General features: G+C 36.8%; 1 protein-coding gene across 6 annotated transcripts in view; it reads right to left on the bottom strand.

Moving 5' to 3' along the window:
- Positions 1-20,717, bottom strand: part of oxr1a (oxidation resistance 1a) — a 144,964-nt gene that overhangs the window by 879 nt on the left and 123,368 nt on the right. For 4 of the 6 annotated variants that reach the window (XM_079626933.1, XM_079626932.1, XM_079626935.1 and 1 more), the window contains 9 exons: positions 19,618-19,802; positions 16,301-16,890; positions 13,171-13,333; positions 10,507-10,672; positions 5,972-6,052; positions 4,582-4,707; positions 1,184-1,336; positions 946-1,041; positions 677-750 (listed from right to left, as the gene is read on the bottom strand). In XM_079626933.1, the coding sequence (XP_079483059.1) occupies positions 677-750; positions 946-1,041; positions 1,184-1,336; positions 4,582-4,707; positions 5,972-6,052; positions 10,507-10,672; positions 13,171-13,333; positions 16,301-16,890; positions 19,618-19,802 (1,634 nt within the window). The remainder of the gene's footprint in view (positions 1-676; positions 751-945; positions 1,042-1,183; positions 1,337-4,581; positions 4,708-5,971; positions 6,053-10,506; positions 10,673-13,170; positions 13,334-16,300; positions 16,891-19,617; positions 19,803-20,717) is intronic. The other 2 variants (XM_079626937.1, XM_079626936.1) reach the window with 1 other exon arrangement.

Raw genomic sequence — 20,717 nt, forward strand, 5'->3', positions numbered from 1 at the left:
TGTACACTGTTATAAAAGATTTCAAATAAAACGTTCTATTCATAAAAATCCATCACGGTTCCCACAAAAATATTAGTTACCAATTGTTTACAACATTGACAATAATAATAAATGTTTCTTGCGCAGCAAATCAGCATATTAGAATGTTTTCTGAAGGATCATGTGACAGAAAATGTAGCTTTGGCATCAAAGGAATAAATTAATTTAAATTCAAATATATTTAAATAGAAAGCCGTTATTTTAAATTTAAATCATATATTTTTGATCAAATAAATGCAGACTTGGTGAGCATAAGATACTTCTTTCAAAAACATAAAAAAATCTTAGCAAACCCCCCAATTTCACAATAATGTAAACAATAATGTAAGAATGAATTGCATTCTCAAAAGTTTTTAAGTGTGCATTAGCATAAACGGTCACCTACTACGACCAGTTTCAAATCAATTACTGTCAAGTTAAATTCTCAACATTTTTACAGATAGCTATCGGCACACACATTCTTACCCATACTGAGATTTGTAGTTAAGAAAAAACTTGTTTAGTGTTGTGCAACGAAACGATAAGCTTGCAATGTGCTGGCCAAACGCCCAATATTTACATTTGCATGCACATTTTTTTGGTCTTACACAAACATCTCTAACGAAATTCAGTATTCAAAATATTAAAAGTTACTGACCTTCCTCCACCAAAGGCTAAAGAGTCCATGTCTCCTTTAATGAAGAACAGATTATCACCAGTCCATTTGTACACCTGCCAGTGAGAGAAACAGCATTTTAGAACAACAAAACACAATTGGTCCCTCTTGTTCAGTTTAGTCAGTGTTTAAATCAAGCAATAAAGTCTTTGATTATCAAAATGCCAAATGACAACCACAATCAGAATTCATTTCAAACTGACAGCTTATTCTGACTGTAAGGAGAATGAATGGATAAACTGAGCACAAACCTCAAACTCTGGATAGAAGGTGAACAGGAAAGTCTCTCCTGTGCCGTAGAAACCCTCGCTGACTTTGAAGGGTTGGGAGGCCAAAGCCCCAAACATCTACAAGAGCACAGAGACTAGATCAGGAAACCACTGAACCAAAATCTTTACGTCAGTCCTGGTCACAGAAATACGAGAACCAATGGCTTGAGTGTTTTTTTAAATATTGTGTTAAGGTCTGAGACAAAGAGAAGAGTCTGACCTGTCCGTCACTGTCTTTGATAACCATTAGCATGGGCGATTCCTGATCCTGCATCGTCCGGTACAGCGTTTTAATGCTCATGCCATTTTTAGATGTGCTGAAGGTCAGATTCCAGTGGTAACCGATGGTTCTGGGTGGGAGATGTTTCGCCAACTGCATGAAAAACAGGAAAAAAGATAATGCATGGTTAGGTGTGCATGAAACTATTTTAATACATGACATGGAGGCAAAGAACCACTGCTGACCAGGGTCATTTTTGTTAACTAGAACTATTTAAAACTTTTGTTGTTAATTGAAATAAAGCTGAAATAAAGTAAAAAATAAAAGATGACAAACTTAAGCTAAATTTAATTTTTTAAATGTTGCCTTGGCAACTAATCGATATTTGATAAGTTGAAGCAATAAATTCACTAACTGGAAATAAAAACCAACACAAATAAAATTAAATGAAACCTAAATAGTAATAAAAAAAATACTAATAAGAATGACAAAAGTACATACATTTACACATTTTTTAATTTAAAATTTAAAATACAGCACTAACAACATGTTTCTGTGCTCTGAATGTTCCTGTTATTTTTATATAGTTTCTGCTGTAATCTGGAAGTAAAAAATAAAGTGATAAAAAGAAAAGTTGTAAAACACGAATGACAAACACAGCAACATGAAGATGTAGAACGAATAAAAGACATGTGCAGGATCAGAGCAGAACCTGTGAAACATTAACAGCCCAATTACAGTAGCACTGACCTTTTCACACCAGTAGACACAGGGAAGCTGAACATATTATATACAGTTCTGGTCACAATTATTTGTATACTTTTTGCAACCTCCTTTTCCCAAGATAACAGCTCTGAGTCGTCTCCTATAATGCCTGATGAGTTTGAAAAACACCTGACCAGAGATCAGAGACCATTCCTCCATACAGAATCTCTCCTTCAGATTCCCAGATCCATGTTGGCGCTTCTCTTCAGTTCAGCCCACTCATTTTCTATAGGGTTCAGGTCAGGGACTGGGATGGCCATTGCAGATCTTGGTTTTGTGCTCAGTGACCCATTTTTGTTTTGATTTTGATGTTTGTTTTTGTATCACTGTCCTGTTGGAAGATCCACACATGGCCCATTATAAGATTTCTAGCAGAGGGTGTCAGGTTTTGATTTTTTATCTGTTGGTATTTGATCGAATCCATGATGCATGTATCTGAACAAGATGTCCAGGACCTCTGGCAGAAAATTAGGCCCACAGCATTAAAGATACAGCAGAGTATTTCATTTTACACATGGGGTACTTTTTAATCCCTGTATGAACCAAACCCATATTAAGTGTTTGCTGCCAAAAAAGCAGATTTTTTGGTTTAATCTGTCCAAGCATCTTCAATGGCCATCCCAGCCCCAGACCTGAACCCTATAGAATTTGAGTGGGCTGAACTGAAGAGAAGCAGCGCGAACATGGATCTGGGAATCTGAAGCATCTGGAGAGATTCTGTATGGAGAATTTTTGTTATTTTTTACAGCCATCTTTGATCATATTTACCAAGGGGGCAAATAGTTCTGACCAGCACTGTATGTATATGTGTGTATATATATTTATGTATGGACATATGGCAGGCGCCTGGGCGGCAGGCGTTTCCTCAACATATGTTTGTGTCCAGCGGTCTCTGTGTCCTCCGGCGGCTCCAGGCTTTCCCAGCGCTTGGAGAGCATTGAATTACTCTGCGTAATGACACAATTTTATTTGATTTACCAACAAAATGGTCTACGTCTGAATAAAGGGGTCTGTGAGAGGCCACCTCAGGTGATCCATTCACAGAGCGCTGATGCATTTGAAAGCCGGGCAGCCGCAGGGCGCAATGACTTAAACCTCATAACAGCACAAAACCGCTGAAGCTTCACAACAAAACACATTGTAAATGACACAGTGAGATCAGATCAAAAGATCAGGCCGTCATGTACGAATACTACAGAAATGTCCCTGACAACTGCAACATTTATTAAACAGCAGTCAAAAAGTGTCTGAACACAATCATGCTTTATTTCTGGAAGAAAGTTAAACAAAACATGAGTGTTGTAACAGCAAAAAAAAGTACTTAAATTTTGTTCTATTTCAGTGTTATTTTTTTAATGATTAAAAGTAGTAATTTATACTATTATAGTATTTATTCATATTTTGAAACAGCTTTTTAATTTAAATTTTTGTCTGTACTGTCATTTTTTTAATTTATAAATATTTCTATATATATCTTTAATTTATTTAAACTTAAAATTATCGTATTTTAGTTAGTTGCCAAAGCAATATCTCATACAATCGTATGGCTTCAGAAAACAAGTCATATGTATAAGAAATCATTTTCTGAACCCACTCAACAATTCCTTGTTGAATGATTCATTTAAAAAGAACCAACTCAAATGAGTCATTTGTTTATGAATCAAGACTACACTGTGTGCTTCTTTGCATGCATCCAGCAAATGCAAAGCAATAGAAAGACATGCAGTCTATTCATTGTCTTTGTATTATTTTGTGCCACCCATTCTATCTCATCGCATTCAATTTTGACTGCAAGCTTACAAAACTGAGAAAAAACTATTTCTTTTGGCACTGTAGCAGCACAGCGGCATTAATCTTAAATCATATTTTAATACAGAATTTTGTCCACACCCGTGGAAGAATACAGATTATTCTGTCTTAGTCATTTAAAAAAAAAAGACCATTTTATGAAGTAGTATTATCACCATAATACTACTGGTATTATGTAATAAGTACTATTTTTATGGTGTTTTTATTTTCATTCAGTGACAGATTTTTTTATTTATCTTTAGGGGTATTACAGCTTATATCCGCTGTAAAGATACGCACTTTGTACCTCATCTACCCCTAAAGTCCAATTTACACTGCACAGACAGACGGCAACAGATACTTTGTCGGATTTATCGGATAAGTGTGTTACCCCTGTCGGAGTCTGTTGGAGCTTGTTTTCAGCGATTGAACATGGTGAATCAAAATTAGACTGAGAAATGACATGGCATGCTGTAATCTGGTGACTGTCTGCGTTGGTCTAATATTAGTATTAGTAGTTTTTCTTAAATGGAAAAGAGTAAGCATGAACATTCAGCAATTTTTTTCCCCCCTATTCCATGAAAGAAAGAAAATCATATATTAAATGACAAGAGGGTGAGTAATAATTTTTGGCTTAAGAACCATCTCCTTAAACCAATCGTTTTTATGCCCTTGGCCATAACATGACAAGTGAATAAATCTGTCTGTTAACATGTCTGAGAGACCATCCTCCGGTCGAGGATCAATAACTGGTGAACGGCAGGGAGGGACGTCTATTTTTGGACCAGTGGATCGATGAAAAACTGTAAAGCAGCTCTTTCACTGCAGAGCCACTGTGCGCTTACCTTCTCAATCTGCTCAGCCTCCAGAAGGTCACTGGGTTCGTTCAGGTTGGGCTTGAAACTCTCCGGCTCCAGACTGGCGGTGATGGACGTGCCATGTGTGGAGTTCACGTCCTCTTTTGTGGTGATCTAAAGACAGAAGACACCATTAGCAAACCGTCTAGTGCTTTATGCCACATAAATCTGAGACTATAACAAGGCATGACTATAGATCTTCCCTTAAATTTACTCTCACAGTAGGGATTTGGTATTCAAAACATTTGTGCAAGTAAAGCTGTTAAAGTAAATGCAAATTCAACCTGAGCAGGACTTGACTTGACTATCTATGGTGATATTAACCTAAGGGGACACACTAACCTGAGACAACAAATCTAATCTCACTGGAAAGGTTTTGGCGAGTCAATATGGGATATTGTTTTCGTATAAAAGATTTGTTGTGCATTATTTCCCCAAAGTCAGTGGTTCTCAACCAGTGGAAATTGTCAATGTCCTTATTTAGCCTGTTATTATAATAATTATGCATACTGTTGTGCCTATGCAGATCATGGTAACATTAACAAGCTTCATTATATGAGCATAAGGATTCCAGTATGCAACAGTATGCATGGTGCTAGCAATGCAGAGGTCATGGGTTCGATTCCCAGGAAACACGTGAACTGATAAAATTTACTTTTATAAGAAATTTTTGTACTGTGTTGGATCACCACTTGATATTCAATATAAAATCTGGTTCCTGAAGAATAGCCAGTTGAAAAGCACTGCTCTAAAGTCTGCGACTAGTGGTGTTATTTTACAATGTAGTGCCACAGACAGTTAACATTCCCTAGTGGCCTGAACACACTCAGGTTACGCCGACCGTGCTTCAATTACATTAAATTGTTTACAACAAATGATCGAGCAGCAGTCAGTGCAGGTCTCGACCCAAACACCCGTCTGAACCTCGGAACATTCTGAACATGGAAATACAATCCACTTTCCCTAGCACAGCTTCCAGAAAATTCCTAATTTCAATCAGTTTGTGTGTTCTAAGGGGACGCAACTGCTTGGTATCTCCAAAAATGGAATGTAGCAGATCAGCAATGACATAAAGCTGCTAATTTACGCATCTAATAATGCGAAAATTCTAAATAATTCAAATTTGTATTTAATTTGTGAGTTCTAATAATATTTTTTTGCAATTTTGCAGGGACATGAAGTTTTAATTTGTGCATCTAAAAAAAATCACTTAAAGTACTTTGGTATAGAAAAAAACATTTCAGGAAATTATGGAATTTTCTGCACAAACATTGTTTTGGTCACAGGCTCAAACTGGCCACCCACAGCAAGGCAAGTACAATCTACAAAACCTAAAACTCTAAAACTACATCTGCAGGGTTCTACTGATTTTGTGCACCTGGAGGCGTTTGCATAGGGAGCGCAGATCTTCACTGTTTAACGCATCGATCCGGCAGTGGTACTCAGTCCATGAGACTACCTGCTCCAGAGACGGGGACACAACCACACCGCTGAGCAGGACAACAGGATGAGGCCAAAATATGGACAATAATGTGCAGATTGGAACTCTTTTCATACAAGATGTTAACTACTAAAGTTTGAAAACTGCGGTCAGGAATGATCGTCTTTATGGTACATGGAGATGAGTGTAAGATTGAAAATCTAGGTTAAACTACAGCACAAATGTGAGCAGACAACACAGAGAGTGTTTTGCATGATTGTGTGAACTGTTTTGCATGAAGCTCTGCAGACAGATATGAAAATCATATTCATAACAGCTAACATAAGCCATAGCAGAGCCACATAGAAATAACAAACAACCAATGTCCCCACTGGAACTAAATATTCTGTCATTATTTTACTCACCCTCATTCTTAAACTCAAATGTAGCATAGACTACTTGATTAGAAAGCTCTAAAATTACATAGCTTGTCATATAGACCATACCATACAAGCAAGAATACCACCTTATGCTGACCTTGAAATTTTACGGGATGTGTTATCTTCAGTAAATGTCAATTCTGACCGGTCACATCATTTAACAGCTTGTTGGTTGCCACACCTATTAACTATGTGACACATTCAATAAAACATCCAACGCATGACCTACTAACAACATGAAAGAATAGTTCACCAGAAGCAAGGTTAAACTTTTGTCATTTACCACTGCTCAGGTCATCATACCAAACCAGAAAGATTATTTCTGAGGAATACCCCAGCCAATACCCTATTGTATTGTATACCCTCAGTATTATGAAAGTGAATGGGGACTGGGGCTGTCAAGCTCCAACATGATAAAAAAAAAGGCAATAAATGTAGTCCATAAATTAAACAGAAAACAATACAAAAGTCTTCTGAAGCCATACTTTTACGTAATTAATTGAAGTAGTTAACTGGAACATCAAATTATTGAGTTGAAATAGTTCATAAATAAGACTAATCAGATTTGTTGTTTTGTGAACTGGATCCTTTGCTGCCTTGCCTACCCCAGAATTCATTGTGCGCCAGTGACGACAGGATTTATTTGAGAGAAATTACCGAATTACACTTTTAATTATTAAGTATTGCTAACGCATACAGAAGCTCAACCAAAATCGTATGACGCAAGTAAAAACCTCTTCCGGAAGCTCAAAAGAATGAACCTCATTGGTTACGCAGCACGTTTGTGATCCATCGCTGTTACGCAGCACGTTTGAGCTTCAAAAAATCAGTCAAGTCTCTCCAGAAAATTTGGACTAAATCACTCAATTCAATTCATATGGATGTTTTACGATCTCTTTATGAACTTCTTGAAGCGTCAAAGTTTCAGTTGTAGGCCTATAGGCTGTCTATGGAGGGACAGAAAGCTCTCAGATTTTATCCAAAAGATATTCATTTGTGTTCCAAAGATGAATGAAAGCCTTATGGGTTTGGAAGACATGAGGGTGAGTAATTAATGACAGCATTTTTTTATTTCTGGGTGAACTATCCCTTTAAAAAGTCCAGTCCCTATTCACCTTCCTTATTATAGAAAAGAGCATCGAGGACGTTCACATTCCTCTTTCGCGTTTCACGGAAGTCGTCATAGCTGCTACTGGTTTTGAATTTGGAATGTCTTGACGAAAAGTATAAATGATGGCAGTTTTTTTTTTTTTTGGTGAACTATCCCTTTAAAGTCCTGTAACACGCTGACTTGCAGTGTTAATCGACAGTAAAAGAGAAATGATAATGCCAGCAGTCATTCTACTCCAAGACGGTAAATAAAAGTTTTAGCCGATAAGTTGCCACTTTAGAACCCTCAATAATGTACAAGGAGGAAGGTAAACTAGAGCATTCATAAAAAATGCATCTCGTCTCAGGTGAGACATCCACTGATTCACACACACACACACAAGCTCCAGCATCACAGATGAAAGAGCAGTAACAGCAGCAGACTATCACATCTCACTTTTATACTGTTTTTGACTTTAAAAGCAGCAACACAAACCAATGAAGACAGCCCGCGTCAATCAACTCAGCCAGATCGACATTATACGCTAATAATTCAACAGACCACTCACACATTACTCTTCAGTAAACGCATTCACACAACACACTTGTGTTTACATACATAAGTGTACTTCGGAGTCAGTGGTTTTCCTTCCATCACCCGCTCAGAGAACACGGTATCACTATCTGTCACAATCAGCCTTCCTTCGGCCGACGGACAACTTGCCATATTCAGACATAAACACAACGACAAGATAATGACGGACACCTCTGGGAGCCAATGATATCGCACGAAACGGAACAATTCGGTCTCTGATTGGCTCTGGTAAAATACGTTCCGCCTCGTGTACGGAAGACTTTAGTGCTTTTAAAGGGACAATCGCACCTCCCTAAACGCGACCTCTAATTATATATATATTTTTAAATAATGCTTGAGAAGAGTAAAATGATTAATGATTTAACACGGAGGGATCCAAACGGACACTATGAAAAACATATGCTGTCGATGAGGACTTAGAGTTAAATACACACGTTCTGTAGCTAGACGAAACATGCCTGTATTTAGCCCCCGTCTCGTTAAACCAATAAACTGCTTTTTGAGCAGAATAACTGCAACACTCTGTCCATGTTTCAAATGTCACTTACCAATCTAGAAAGCATTTTTTGAGCATGATGCCCACAATGATGGACTGTTCACTATGTTTTGAGTAACAACAAAGTAGCAAAATTAAGGCAATATAATACAAGATGTCTGATATTGTTTCATAGTAAGTACATTTATTTAGTAGGCCTACATGCTTTTACCCAAATCCTAACCATGAGTAACCGTTACTACTTAACATGCATAAGAAATATGCAAGTGTGCCAACGATTATAATATTTACACTGAGAAATATTACATATGACACGAGAAGTCAGAGTATTAAAACCGCCCGCAGCAAATTTAACACTTAAAAATTATACTAATCCACTCGCTGTTTATCAAATAAGAGTTCACCTCAAAGTAATAATATAACAGCTTCCTTGAATACTTTTAACATTAAATCATACAAATTCTTTTAGCTGTAAGGAATCATGTTTAAAGCTAATGTATTAATAATGAATTAATTAATAGAATAAAATTGTGACTAATAATAGTCAAAGTGCTGGTAACTGTCATGCAGCAAATATATACAGTATATTGTATTATGTATATTATCACATCAGCATAACAAATTGAGTGTAAAGCTGGAAAGTATGCCTCTCTTTATGCTTTAATGACAACAGCACTTGAGCAGACAGATTCCACGAGTACTAGCAAAGCCTGATGATCCATGTTATCCCAGATTGATCTTTGTGCATCCTCTGGAAACAACATTATATATTTGAATGACGCTTTGGATAAAAGCGTCTGCTAAATGACTAAATGAATGCCCCCAACTTGTTAACGTTTAACTGCTAAACAATGTTTAAATGAACAGACATCACAATTTTAGACTGCAGAGGAATATACGGGCCATCCAAAATTTCTCACAAAAAACAACTGCACTTAAGTGTCAATGTTAACACTTAACATTGTTAACACTAGGTTGTTAAATGTTACAATTGACCCCTGTGTATCCCGTCACAATATACGGATGAGTTCATGACTCACGCCACCCCTGTGGCCATGATCAGAGAAAGTTAATTTTATTTATTCATATCAAAAGATCATGTGGCTTTGCAAAGATCCTCCAGTTCTAGAATAACAAATCAGTCTATTTAGTTCCCTACATCATTAATTTAAAGTCAAATTTAAATGCTGCCATGGTCATAGTATCGGTTTCTCAGTGCCACAGATTAGTTTCAATACGGCAACCGGAACACAATAACATGCAGGGAAATCTCAGGCGGTAATGTTTCCTATTATTCAATCAGTAAAACATCCAAACTGAGCTGGACCACCACACCACGCATAATACATGAGGACACAACACTTGCACCTGTAGTGTAGGCATGATTTGATTGTATCTCATTCTAGTCGGGTTAAACCATGCCGTTTAAACCTGACTGAGGGATTCATGCATGCATAAACTGCATACATGTTCCTCTTTTTTGAAAAACAAAATAAAACAATAATAATAAAACAATTGCACACTCATGCAAAACACCAGCTGCAAGCTCACAGTGAACAATGCATCTTGGTTTCACAAGAAACTTATCGACCAAGTGCAGAACAGCCCAGTCTGAGAAACATTGAAAACAGGAGATCTGACAAACAAAGTATGACTGGTGCATGAAGGTGTATAAAGTGCGGGGAACACAATAAAGACACTTCCAGACACCTGGAACATAGAAACAAACAATAAAGGCACAAAGACAAGTGCAAATACAATAAAGAGAAAATATCTGAATCAAATATAGTGCATATCAACATAGAGAATACAGACATGGGCATAAATCACAGATATAATATCAATCCAAACATTGGAGCTGGACGGGCCATACCTCCCACTCCTTGATTGAACTTTCTGCGGTTTGCTGCTCCTCGTTTGCCTCTGACTCCTCGATTTTCTTTACCACGATGAAGCCAGGATCACGGCTGATGATTCCTAGCCCATCCCCAAAAACATCAGGGCTCCACTGGATGAAGAAAACGTACAGGTGGTCTGACCTAGAGAAACAGCCGCAAATACATTGTTAAAAATGATACTACATGTCATCTATTAATTGTATACGAGTCAGACAGAATCTGATTAATCTTTTCTGCCCTGATTTTAGGGAAAAATCTGAGGAATTCTGTGGAATGGGTTTAAACGTTGTTAAATATGTTAAAGGTGCAGTAAGTGATTACTGAGAAACGCTGTTGATATTTAAAATCGGCACCCAAACAAACACACCGCTCCCAAAAGAACAACTCGCTTTGCAACACAGGCAACGACCAAGTATGGATGAATCAGCTGTGATTCAACAACATACCTCGCATATCTTGGCTCTGTGAAAAACCACAGAAACCAACGATACTCATGTATCGAGCAGAAACAAAGCAAGTTCTGTGTCTGTTTTCAGGTCTCTCCAGCACTGGAAAGCTTTTCCAATATTAACAAGGGTCCTATTGCCTGATCATAAGTTATAACCCTTCTTCCAATTATATTTCGGCACACCTGACAACCTGTCGCGGACTCGCAGCACAGGCACAGCGGTTGGAAAACACTGATCTAAAAAATATTCACAAAATGAATTGTTTAGGTGCTGATTTACATTTTCAACAGCGGATTTCTCAGAAATCACTTGGTGCACCTTTAAACTACATTCTTACTGGTAGAATACAGAATAATCCAAATATTGAAATGTGTTCCACTTTTATTTATTAAGGAGTTTCGGGACAAAAATATGTTTTTACAAGATATTCTGGATGGGTAGAAAATAATGGACATACTGTGAATCTTTATTTCACCTTTTTCCTCATTTATTGTATTAATATATTTTGCTAAAAAAATCAGGTATCTATATTATACACTATCATTCAAAAGTTTGGGGTCGGTAGGATCATTTTTTTTTAAAGTCTCTTATGCTTAACCATTTAACCAAAAATACAGTAAAAAGTAAACGGTAACAATGTATATTGTACAAAATACAAAATATTATTACAACTTAAAATAACTTTTCTACTTGAATATATTTTAATAATATATTTTTTGAAAATGGAATGCATTCCTGTGATGCAAAGCTGAATTTTCAGCATCATCCCTCCAGTCTTCACTGTCACATGATCCTTCAGAAATCTGACATTTCTTATTTCCAGTGTTCTTTTATGAATAGAAAGTCTAAAAGAACAACATTTATTTGAATAAGAAATCTTTTGGCACTTCTGATCAGTGATTCATATTTTTTATCAATGCGTTTTTGCTGAATAAAAGTACTGCTTTCTTTTAAGAAAAAAAAAATCTTACTGACCCATAAGTTTTGAATGGTAGTGCATGTTTGCTTTTGTTTTCTTTTAATAGACAAAGCCGTGGAAAACTCAGTGTGACTTGCATCAGGATGCGGCAGGCGGCTGACAAGTGGCGTGAGCTTCAAAGCCTCGTCTCTCTGCCCCTGCTCTCACACTATTGTCATGATACTTTACACTGATCATCCGGGTCGCCACCCAACTAGGTCACGTAGCCGAGCCGGGCCATGTCTCAGTGACAACAACAGACAGCAGTTCGGCCACAGAGCTTTGCAGTGCTTCAGGAGTACAGACTGTTCAATACTACACCACACAACATGCAGACGCTCAACGCTAATCTATTCTGACTCTCTCATTCTGATTTAGCTCAGAAAGTGTTTCCAAAAAAATATCTGACTCATCTCATAAAGTGATAAGTTCCAGTGGGATGAAGAACACTGAGCGCTTGTGTTGAAATCACAGAGTAGAAGAAATGAGACAAAGACAGTGCTGTTTCACTACTAGAGAGCTAATCGCATAAAAAGACCGAGTCAAATTGACATAATTTCTCATTTAAAATAATAGTGAATTCTTGCAAAATGACTTCAACTGAACTATGCTGTAATTTCATAGAGAAACATAAATAGGTCACATTTCAACTCATAATGATAATAATAGCAGTAAAAAATAATGGTAACACTTTATGATAAGGTTTTGTTTGGTTAGTTAACAAGAACTAACAATGAACAATACAGCATTTATTAATCTTTGATAATGTTAATCTCAGTTGTATCTGTAAATATTAGTTAATGCGCTGTGAACTAACTAACAAAGATTAACAAATGCTGTAAAAACACATTTCTCATTGTTAGTTCATGTTAGTTAATGCATTAACTAATGTTAACAAATGAGACCTTGTTACTCACAGAAAAGATGTGAAAATTTGAAATCATTTCTTTCTTTTTTTTGCTTTAATAATATGAAATTAAATCAAATATGAAAATAAATAAATAAGATTTTGTTGCAGTCTCAGTAAGTAAAATAGATATCCTTCAGCATATTTCACATAAACTCACCCCTAAACATCACAGAAAAAAAACAAAAAAACATTGTTGGTCACTTTACATGTCAGTCAAATGGCTTCTTCTTGTCTAAGTGTGTGTAATATGGACCAGATTTGATATACAGTAATGCACACAAGCTATGCAGGACTAAAGTTTGAGTCCAGATGTCCGACTCACCTCTCCTGGGGAACGGCAAACCAGTACTCGTGCTTGCGGTCCCGCTGTGCGTACTGCTGCATTGAGGCGCTGGCGTTGGACACAAACGTCTTCTTCATGGCCTTGCCCACTCGCAGACACAGAAACTTGTGAGACTTCTGCCTCTCCTTGGACAACACGGGGCCTGAAACAGAAACAAAAGCTCATCTTAAAAGCACAGCTAAAACATCTACTATAAAATAAAGAAATCACTGCAATTGAGATGTTGCTTGCAAAAACTACTAATACAAGACTAAGTTTTAATGGACGTCTAAAACATTCTCAGTAATACATCAATCATTAAGGATATGAAGCACAGTATCGTCAATAGTCACTGAAATAAAAACAGTGCCTCAAACGAACTAAACCCTGCCGGGAGATCAGAGCCGATGCTGAATCAAATGCATCTTTTGTTAATAACGGATTAGAAGGTCAACGCAGCGGGAGATGTAGAAAGAAACACCTTACACCAGTGCTGTAAGAGACAAAGCCATTTACACAGCCAATGCAACATTAATCTACTTGCACTGCAGCACACAGTGGGATGGCATTCATTTTCAATGGGCTAATTTGGTGTGTAATTCAGATGACTTTTTAAAGTCAGACCTGAGCTGCGGTATTAACCCCTTGTGATTTGTCAGAATGGTTCTATGATTCACAAAGGGACATTCGCTGGGACAGGAGTCAAAGTTCAATCCCATGCCATTAGGCAGATTCGTTTTGCTGTTGAAAAAGCGAGGGAAAAAACGTAATATTGTTTCATTTTAGTCTTTTTAGTAAGTTTAAGAGGTCATGTCATAATTTTTTGTCATCTTAAAAAAAAAAAATATATATATATATATAAACATATATATATATATATACATACATCATTTTTTAAGATAACATGAGTGATGAATATGGCTGTGCTTCCATGTTGTGTTGCTGTGAAGCAAAACAGTGCACAAGTCATATTGACTACTTTTATGATTTTTTACTTTTATGATGTTGTTTTACAGCTTGATAATATATAAAACAGTACAATTAAAAAAAGTAAAATGTCCAACCTCATTTTCACACATTAATAATATAGCATCTATACTGCTTCGTCCGAACTACCTCACCGTGACTGGACTTTCTTAACGAATTTTCAACGATGCATTGTTGACATGTAGGTAGTCACATGTTCATCTGATGTCAGTAAGCTGCAGATGTTCAGAAACAAGCCATATGTTTTCAACTTTTTTTTATCCCACAAGATCTAGGAAACTGCTTTATTTGATTTCTCATGATATCACACCTTTAACTCACTCCTGAGCTCATTCTAAAAGCCGGATCAGCCGTTAGAGTAGAATAACTATCAGTAGATGAGTCATACGCTGGGATGGAAAGCATCTTGGGGTATACAAAGAGCTCAGCACGTCTAGAGCTGAAAAGCATGGAGGAATAATGATAAAAATATACAAGTGGGAGTCTAAAAATGAACATTTCATTATCTGCTTTCCATTATAAGACTATGGAGCCTAGTGGACATCCTGCTCAGCCCTGAATAATAGCGCTCTGGCATCTCATGTGTATATCATACCATTGTATTATTTGCACCTGTACCACTCTACCCTCTAAATACCACTGAATATGAATATGATAACCATTCAGAACCTTGGTAGTTCAGTACAACACAATGCAATTTGTTTTGTTTTCCTATTAAGAACAAACATCTAAACCTCTTAAAACAAGATATAGTTTACAATAAACAAAATGTCTTGTATATTTAGTTTTGATGGAAAAGTTTTCCCTCATTTTCCCTTTGAATTAGGTTTATTTTTCGTACTGCATTGTTGATTTATTATTATTTTAATTTTAAGCATAAAACGTATTGAAAACAAGTCTTAACATTTTGTTATTTCACTTTTGCTGTGAACGCATATTGTTTTAAACTTTAATTTATCATTTATTGTACACGATTATACTTTTTTTTTAAGATTTGTTTTTTTTTAAATGCGGTACTTTTGAACTTTCTATTAATTAAAGAAAAGAGAAAAAAAAGTATCACAGTTTAAACAAAAATTAAGCAGTGCAACTGTTTTCAAAATTGATAATAATAATAATAATAAATGCTACCTTGAGCATCAAATCAGTATAATAAAATGATTTCTGAAGGATCAAGACTTAAGAAAATTCGGCTTTGCATTACAGGAATAAATGACATTTTAAAATATATTCAAAAAGAAAACGATTATTTAAAATTGTAATAATATTTCAAAATATTACAGATTTTCTGTATTTTTGATCAAATAAATGCAGCTTTGAGACTAATGCATTAAAAAATCATACCAAAGCCAAACTTTTGAATGATAGTGTATTTTGTTCAGATATATTTACTGAAAAGCAAGACAAAACATGCTTTTTGGGGAGTATTAATACAAAATCAACACCTCAGGCAACAAATAAACAAAAAACTAGTTCTGCCAACACATTCAATAATGGACGTCAACAACTTTTGTTGGATTATTTGTAGATAATAAATTAATATTTTCAGCTATCTTTTTAAGGAAAGAACTGCCTGTTGTTTTTGATGCTTGTAATGTTAGTGTGCATGTGCAGTTGTCAGTTTTGATGGGCTTTAGCTTATCTCGCCGTCAGACAGAGGGCTGCTGGCTCAGTCGTGTCAAGAGATCAAAGCTGCGTGTAAAAGCCGCGGTAAATTGTCCCGCGCTCCCTCAGGTGATAACAGGTGAGCCACTTTTCATTTCCCAGCACTCTCTCGTCTTGCCATCAACAAAGCCACACAACACAAGGTTATCAGCACTTCCCAGCATGCCCCGTCCCAGACACCAAGACAGAAGCTTACTTTGATAGTAAAATGTAAGAACGCTGTACTATAATATCAATGCAGGCTACAATGACACTAAATGTGCACGCTGGCTCAAGAGAAAGAACTTTATATTGTTTAAAAAATTGTATATATATTATATGTATATATATTGTAATTTTGAATTTTGAAAATTATATTATATATTTTAATTAATATAAATATAATTAAAAAAAAAAACGAATTCTATCACAGATTTAATCATAGATTGTTCAGAACCACAAATGGCAGAAAGACAGATTGGAGGACATGTTCTCGTACCCTCAGCAGAGCTCAGTCTCTGGCTGCCCATAGGTTCCTGCACATTCTCTTTCTGGGCCTGCTGGACGTTCTCTCGCTGTTCCTTTGCTTGTTGCATAGTGTGACTCTTCCACATCTTCCTCAGCTCCTCTACGTCCGTCTCTGAATCTCGAGTACCATCTCTGGTCAGTTTAGCCCCATCGGGGCTGCTTTCCTGTCCCGTGGCCTCGTCTGAGGAGGTCTGGCAGTGGGGTGGTTGCTGGTGGTCCTGGCTGGTGGGTGTGCTTGGCTGTTTGGAGCTCATTGAGGTGTTGGGCTGGGCAGTGTCGCTGGCTGGTTTTCCCTCCTCTTTATGACTGCCGTCAGCTGTTGAAGGTTCCCGGAGGAGGGTCTGCACGGATTGAGACGACGCTCCCGATGACTTGTCCTCCTGCTGGAGCTCCTCTGTGGACTGCCGCTCCTCTCGGATGGGTGAGAGCTCGGATTCGGTGAAGACGTCCTCTGAGAAGGAGCCCTCGGTGCTGCGGGGGGCAGTGCTGGCGCTGTCGTAACCCTCCCGCAGACGCTGATCCGTCTGATGACAACTTCCAGAGAACATGGCTTCAAGATCCCTGTGGTACAAACAGAAACAATGAGATGCACCTTCTAAAACTATCATTCTAATAAAACAGTAATAGTAATAGTTCTTAATTTTCTTTACATTATTATTGTTTTTAGAGTCTTCAAGAATTTTAATAAAAAACAAATTATACTATAAAAACTGTAAACTTGATAACAACATAATACAAAACTCTACTTCTGAACAACATGAGCCTCAGTTGGTTTTGTACTATGTGACTAAGTTAACCGTTAAAACTTTTGATTCTCTTGTTCACTCTGACGCTTCTATCTTAAGTCTAAAATGCACAGACGTCTTATCGTGATATGTCATTTTAGATGCGGCTTCTGTACTGCAGTAAAGCAACAGCCTGGAACATCTGAACGACAAGTGCACAATGACGTGTGTCTGTCTGGATGGTGCTTTAGTAAAAAGTACATGGGAGGTGGATGGTACTACATAATCAAAACCATTTGGAGCAATTAATACACGTGCAAGCCAACATAAAAGTGCGGGAATGAAAAGTAGGTCTCTCTCTGTCTGTACATCTGCACGATCAAAGGCGTCTGGGCTTCAGATCCACTACTGAAACCCTGCAGTGAACCTCGTCTGACTGATGAACCACCGAACACCGCTCTGAGCTGAATAAAACACATCATCATTCATAAACCAACAGAGGATATAAATATCTGGGGGTGGAAACGCTGCTAAAATCATTAACTTCTTATTACAAATCAAAATGGGTGAGTAATTCAGATGTAGGCGGCTGAATTCACGCTTCATTAACCTTAGAGTAAAAATCCATTTCCTGTATAATAAAGCTGAACGCTGGATATCTAAAATAATCGTACAGCAGCGTGGTTCCTCATGCTCACTGCAGACAAAATACTGATTTGTCACATGAGAGATCTTTAATCTAGATAAGACATCTGAAGATGAATCCAATTAATAACGAGTAATGCCGCTGCAATTTTATCTTTTCATAATCTTTCTTAATCAAAACCATTAGTCTGGTGGCTCAAGTCATTTTTATAATGTTATTTTTTGGCCTTTGTGCTACTTACAGAAGAGCAAGGACAAGAATTTAGTTTGCATTCATAAAAAGTCACAATAAGCTTGTGGTGCAAACTTGTTTATCATCTTAATTGATGATGCAGAGGAAACTTTGACCAATAAGAGGACAGTTGTACTCGCATGTGACTTAAATAAACACAATTTGGTACGCTTTGAAATGTTACCTTGTGAATGCAAACCGATCCAAGAGGAAAATGCAACATTGTAACAAATTAAGTCCCTGTTTCGAAACAAAACGAATAATCGACAACCGTACGCAAGTAATGGACCTTATTCAGAGCAGCGCCATGACAGATATGAAAGTGAGGCTTTGAGGGATAGACTTACTAATTATTTTCTAAACATACTAAACATGTTCTCTGGAGTTCTTTGTCTACAGACATTTCTTGAAAAAGCAATTTTTGCAGTGCAATCAAAAAACGCATTAAATAACAGTGCAACCCACTGAAGAGATGCATGTCTATCCCTCACAGCCTCGCTTTCATTCACGCTAAAAAGCAAAGATGGCACTGCTGTGAATAAGGTCTATCGACAAACAAATAACTGGTTTAAAGGGGTCATGAGCTGAGAATTCAAATTTTCCTTGATCTTTTGACAGTTGAGATAAAAATAAATAAGTTTCAAAACGTCCTTGTTATTCCAAAAACTGCTTTTATTGAAACCAAGGCCAGAAAACGACGGGATCTCAAAAGTGGAGACTTTTTTCAACAATGTGAATGTCCCAGCAGGGCATTCTTAGTATCCAGTATATTTCACTGTGGATTATTTGGTAATTCAATCGTGGTTTCGGAGCAGGCTTTGCAAACAGACTTTTACGATATGGAACCACTTTATTCAAATGCCTGATCTGTGGTCAGTGATTTCTGATGTGTGATCAAGTTCAGACAGATAATCTTTCTCTTAAAACCGTTCAATACTGTTTATGCATCAGTAAATCAAGCCAGTGACTAGATAATCAACTTAAAAATAAAAATGATCTTATTTAAACTGTGATTAAAATATATACAGAAAGCGTACAAAGAACGATCCCTTTCCAAACGCTCAAGCTGTCAATCACACAGCGCGAGTTTATCTGGGCACTTGCCAAAACTCGTTATGAAATCAATGACGCTGTTACACTGCACAACCAAGTTCTTACTGCATTTACATTGTGTTTGCATTGTTATTTGGTGAAAGCATTCGTGAGAGTGCAGAAATTGCGTCGAAATGATAAGATCTCTTCATTCACGCGATCAACAGACTGTCTATCATCTGTTCAATGCTCATCACTGCAACCTTTCATGTGATGGAATATATCCAAATACTTTTCACGTAAAAAAAACAACTCGTTAATCTTGATAGCTGTAACAGTAAAAACGTAGTATAAGTCTTCGAGAGAGCTCCACATGTAATGCTAGCCATTTCATATGCAAACATGTCAATCACAGCTGTGGGCGTTTACACTGCAGTCTCACACAGACACGCCTCTTCAAACAGAGCGTTCAAATCAGAGGCTAAAATCAGGGTAGGAAAAATGCCTTATTTCTAAATTATGACAATTTTTGATGTAAAAATCATACTAACATTATAAGGGCACCCCAGGAAACAGTGTAAAATAATAAAATAATCCAGTTCATGACCCCTTTAATCTGCTGAGGTGTGTGCCGTGTGAAGTGAGAGGTCTTACGGGGGTACGGAGTCACGGATCTTGCTGTCGGTGATCTCTCTGTAGACGGCTGCAGACTGAACCTCGTCAAGTGGACACATGATCCCGTACTCCTCACAGCCTCTCTCCAGAACCAGAGGGTCCGTCCGGTGAGGGTCAAACATGATGTTGTTGGGCGTCACCAGCAACACCCCACTAACAACTCCCTGTGACAGAGGCAGTTACACATCAACACACATTATAGATAGATAGATATATATATGTATATATAAAACAAGAAAAACTATTTTTTATAAAACATTTACATTTTATTATTTATAATTGTTTACATTTTAATATAACTATAAATAACAAAATGTAAATATATTTGATAAAAAATATTATATATTTTTGGTTTTTGTAAAAAATACAGTAAAAACAAATATTTTGAAATATTTTGATTTCAAATTTTAGTTTTATTTTAATATATTTGAAAATGTAATTTATTGTCAAATGATCCTTCAGAAATCATTCTAATATGCTGATTTGGTGCTAAAGAAAGATTTCTTATTATAAATGTTGAAAACAGTCGTGGTGCATAATACATTTATGGAACCCACAATAAAAAATGTTTTGGATAAAAAGAAAGTTGAAATGAGTTTATTTTAAATAAAAATGTCTTGTAACATTATAAATGTTGTTACGGTCACATCAATTTAATGTGTGCGTGTTGAATAAAAGTTGTATATGTTTTATATATGTTATATATGTGTGTGTGTGTATATATATATACAAAAATATAAGTGAGTTTATTCAGTAACGGATCCATCAGACTGATTAAACAGATCTGGGGTCTCATTTATAAAACTGTGCGTAGGATCCTTACTAAAAGTGTACGTGCGCCCGAAAGCCCAAAATGGCGTACGCAAAAAATATTCAGACTTATAAAAGCGTGCGTACGCCAGAACCTGCGCAACATTCCCTTTATAAATCCCAGTCAGCGGAAGATTGTGCGCACGTGCGTCTCCTCCCCGAAATAACCATATATGGAGCTTACAACGCCTAGTTTTACTATGCATATCCTCATCTGCATATCATTTGCATATTATTATTCATCCACGTGATAACATGTTTAACGGTAC

This window comes from Phoxinus phoxinus (genome assembly GCF_949152265.1).
Source record: "Phoxinus phoxinus genome assembly, chromosome: 10".
NCBI lineage: Eukaryota > Metazoa > Chordata > Actinopteri > Cypriniformes > Leuciscidae > Phoxinus > Phoxinus phoxinus.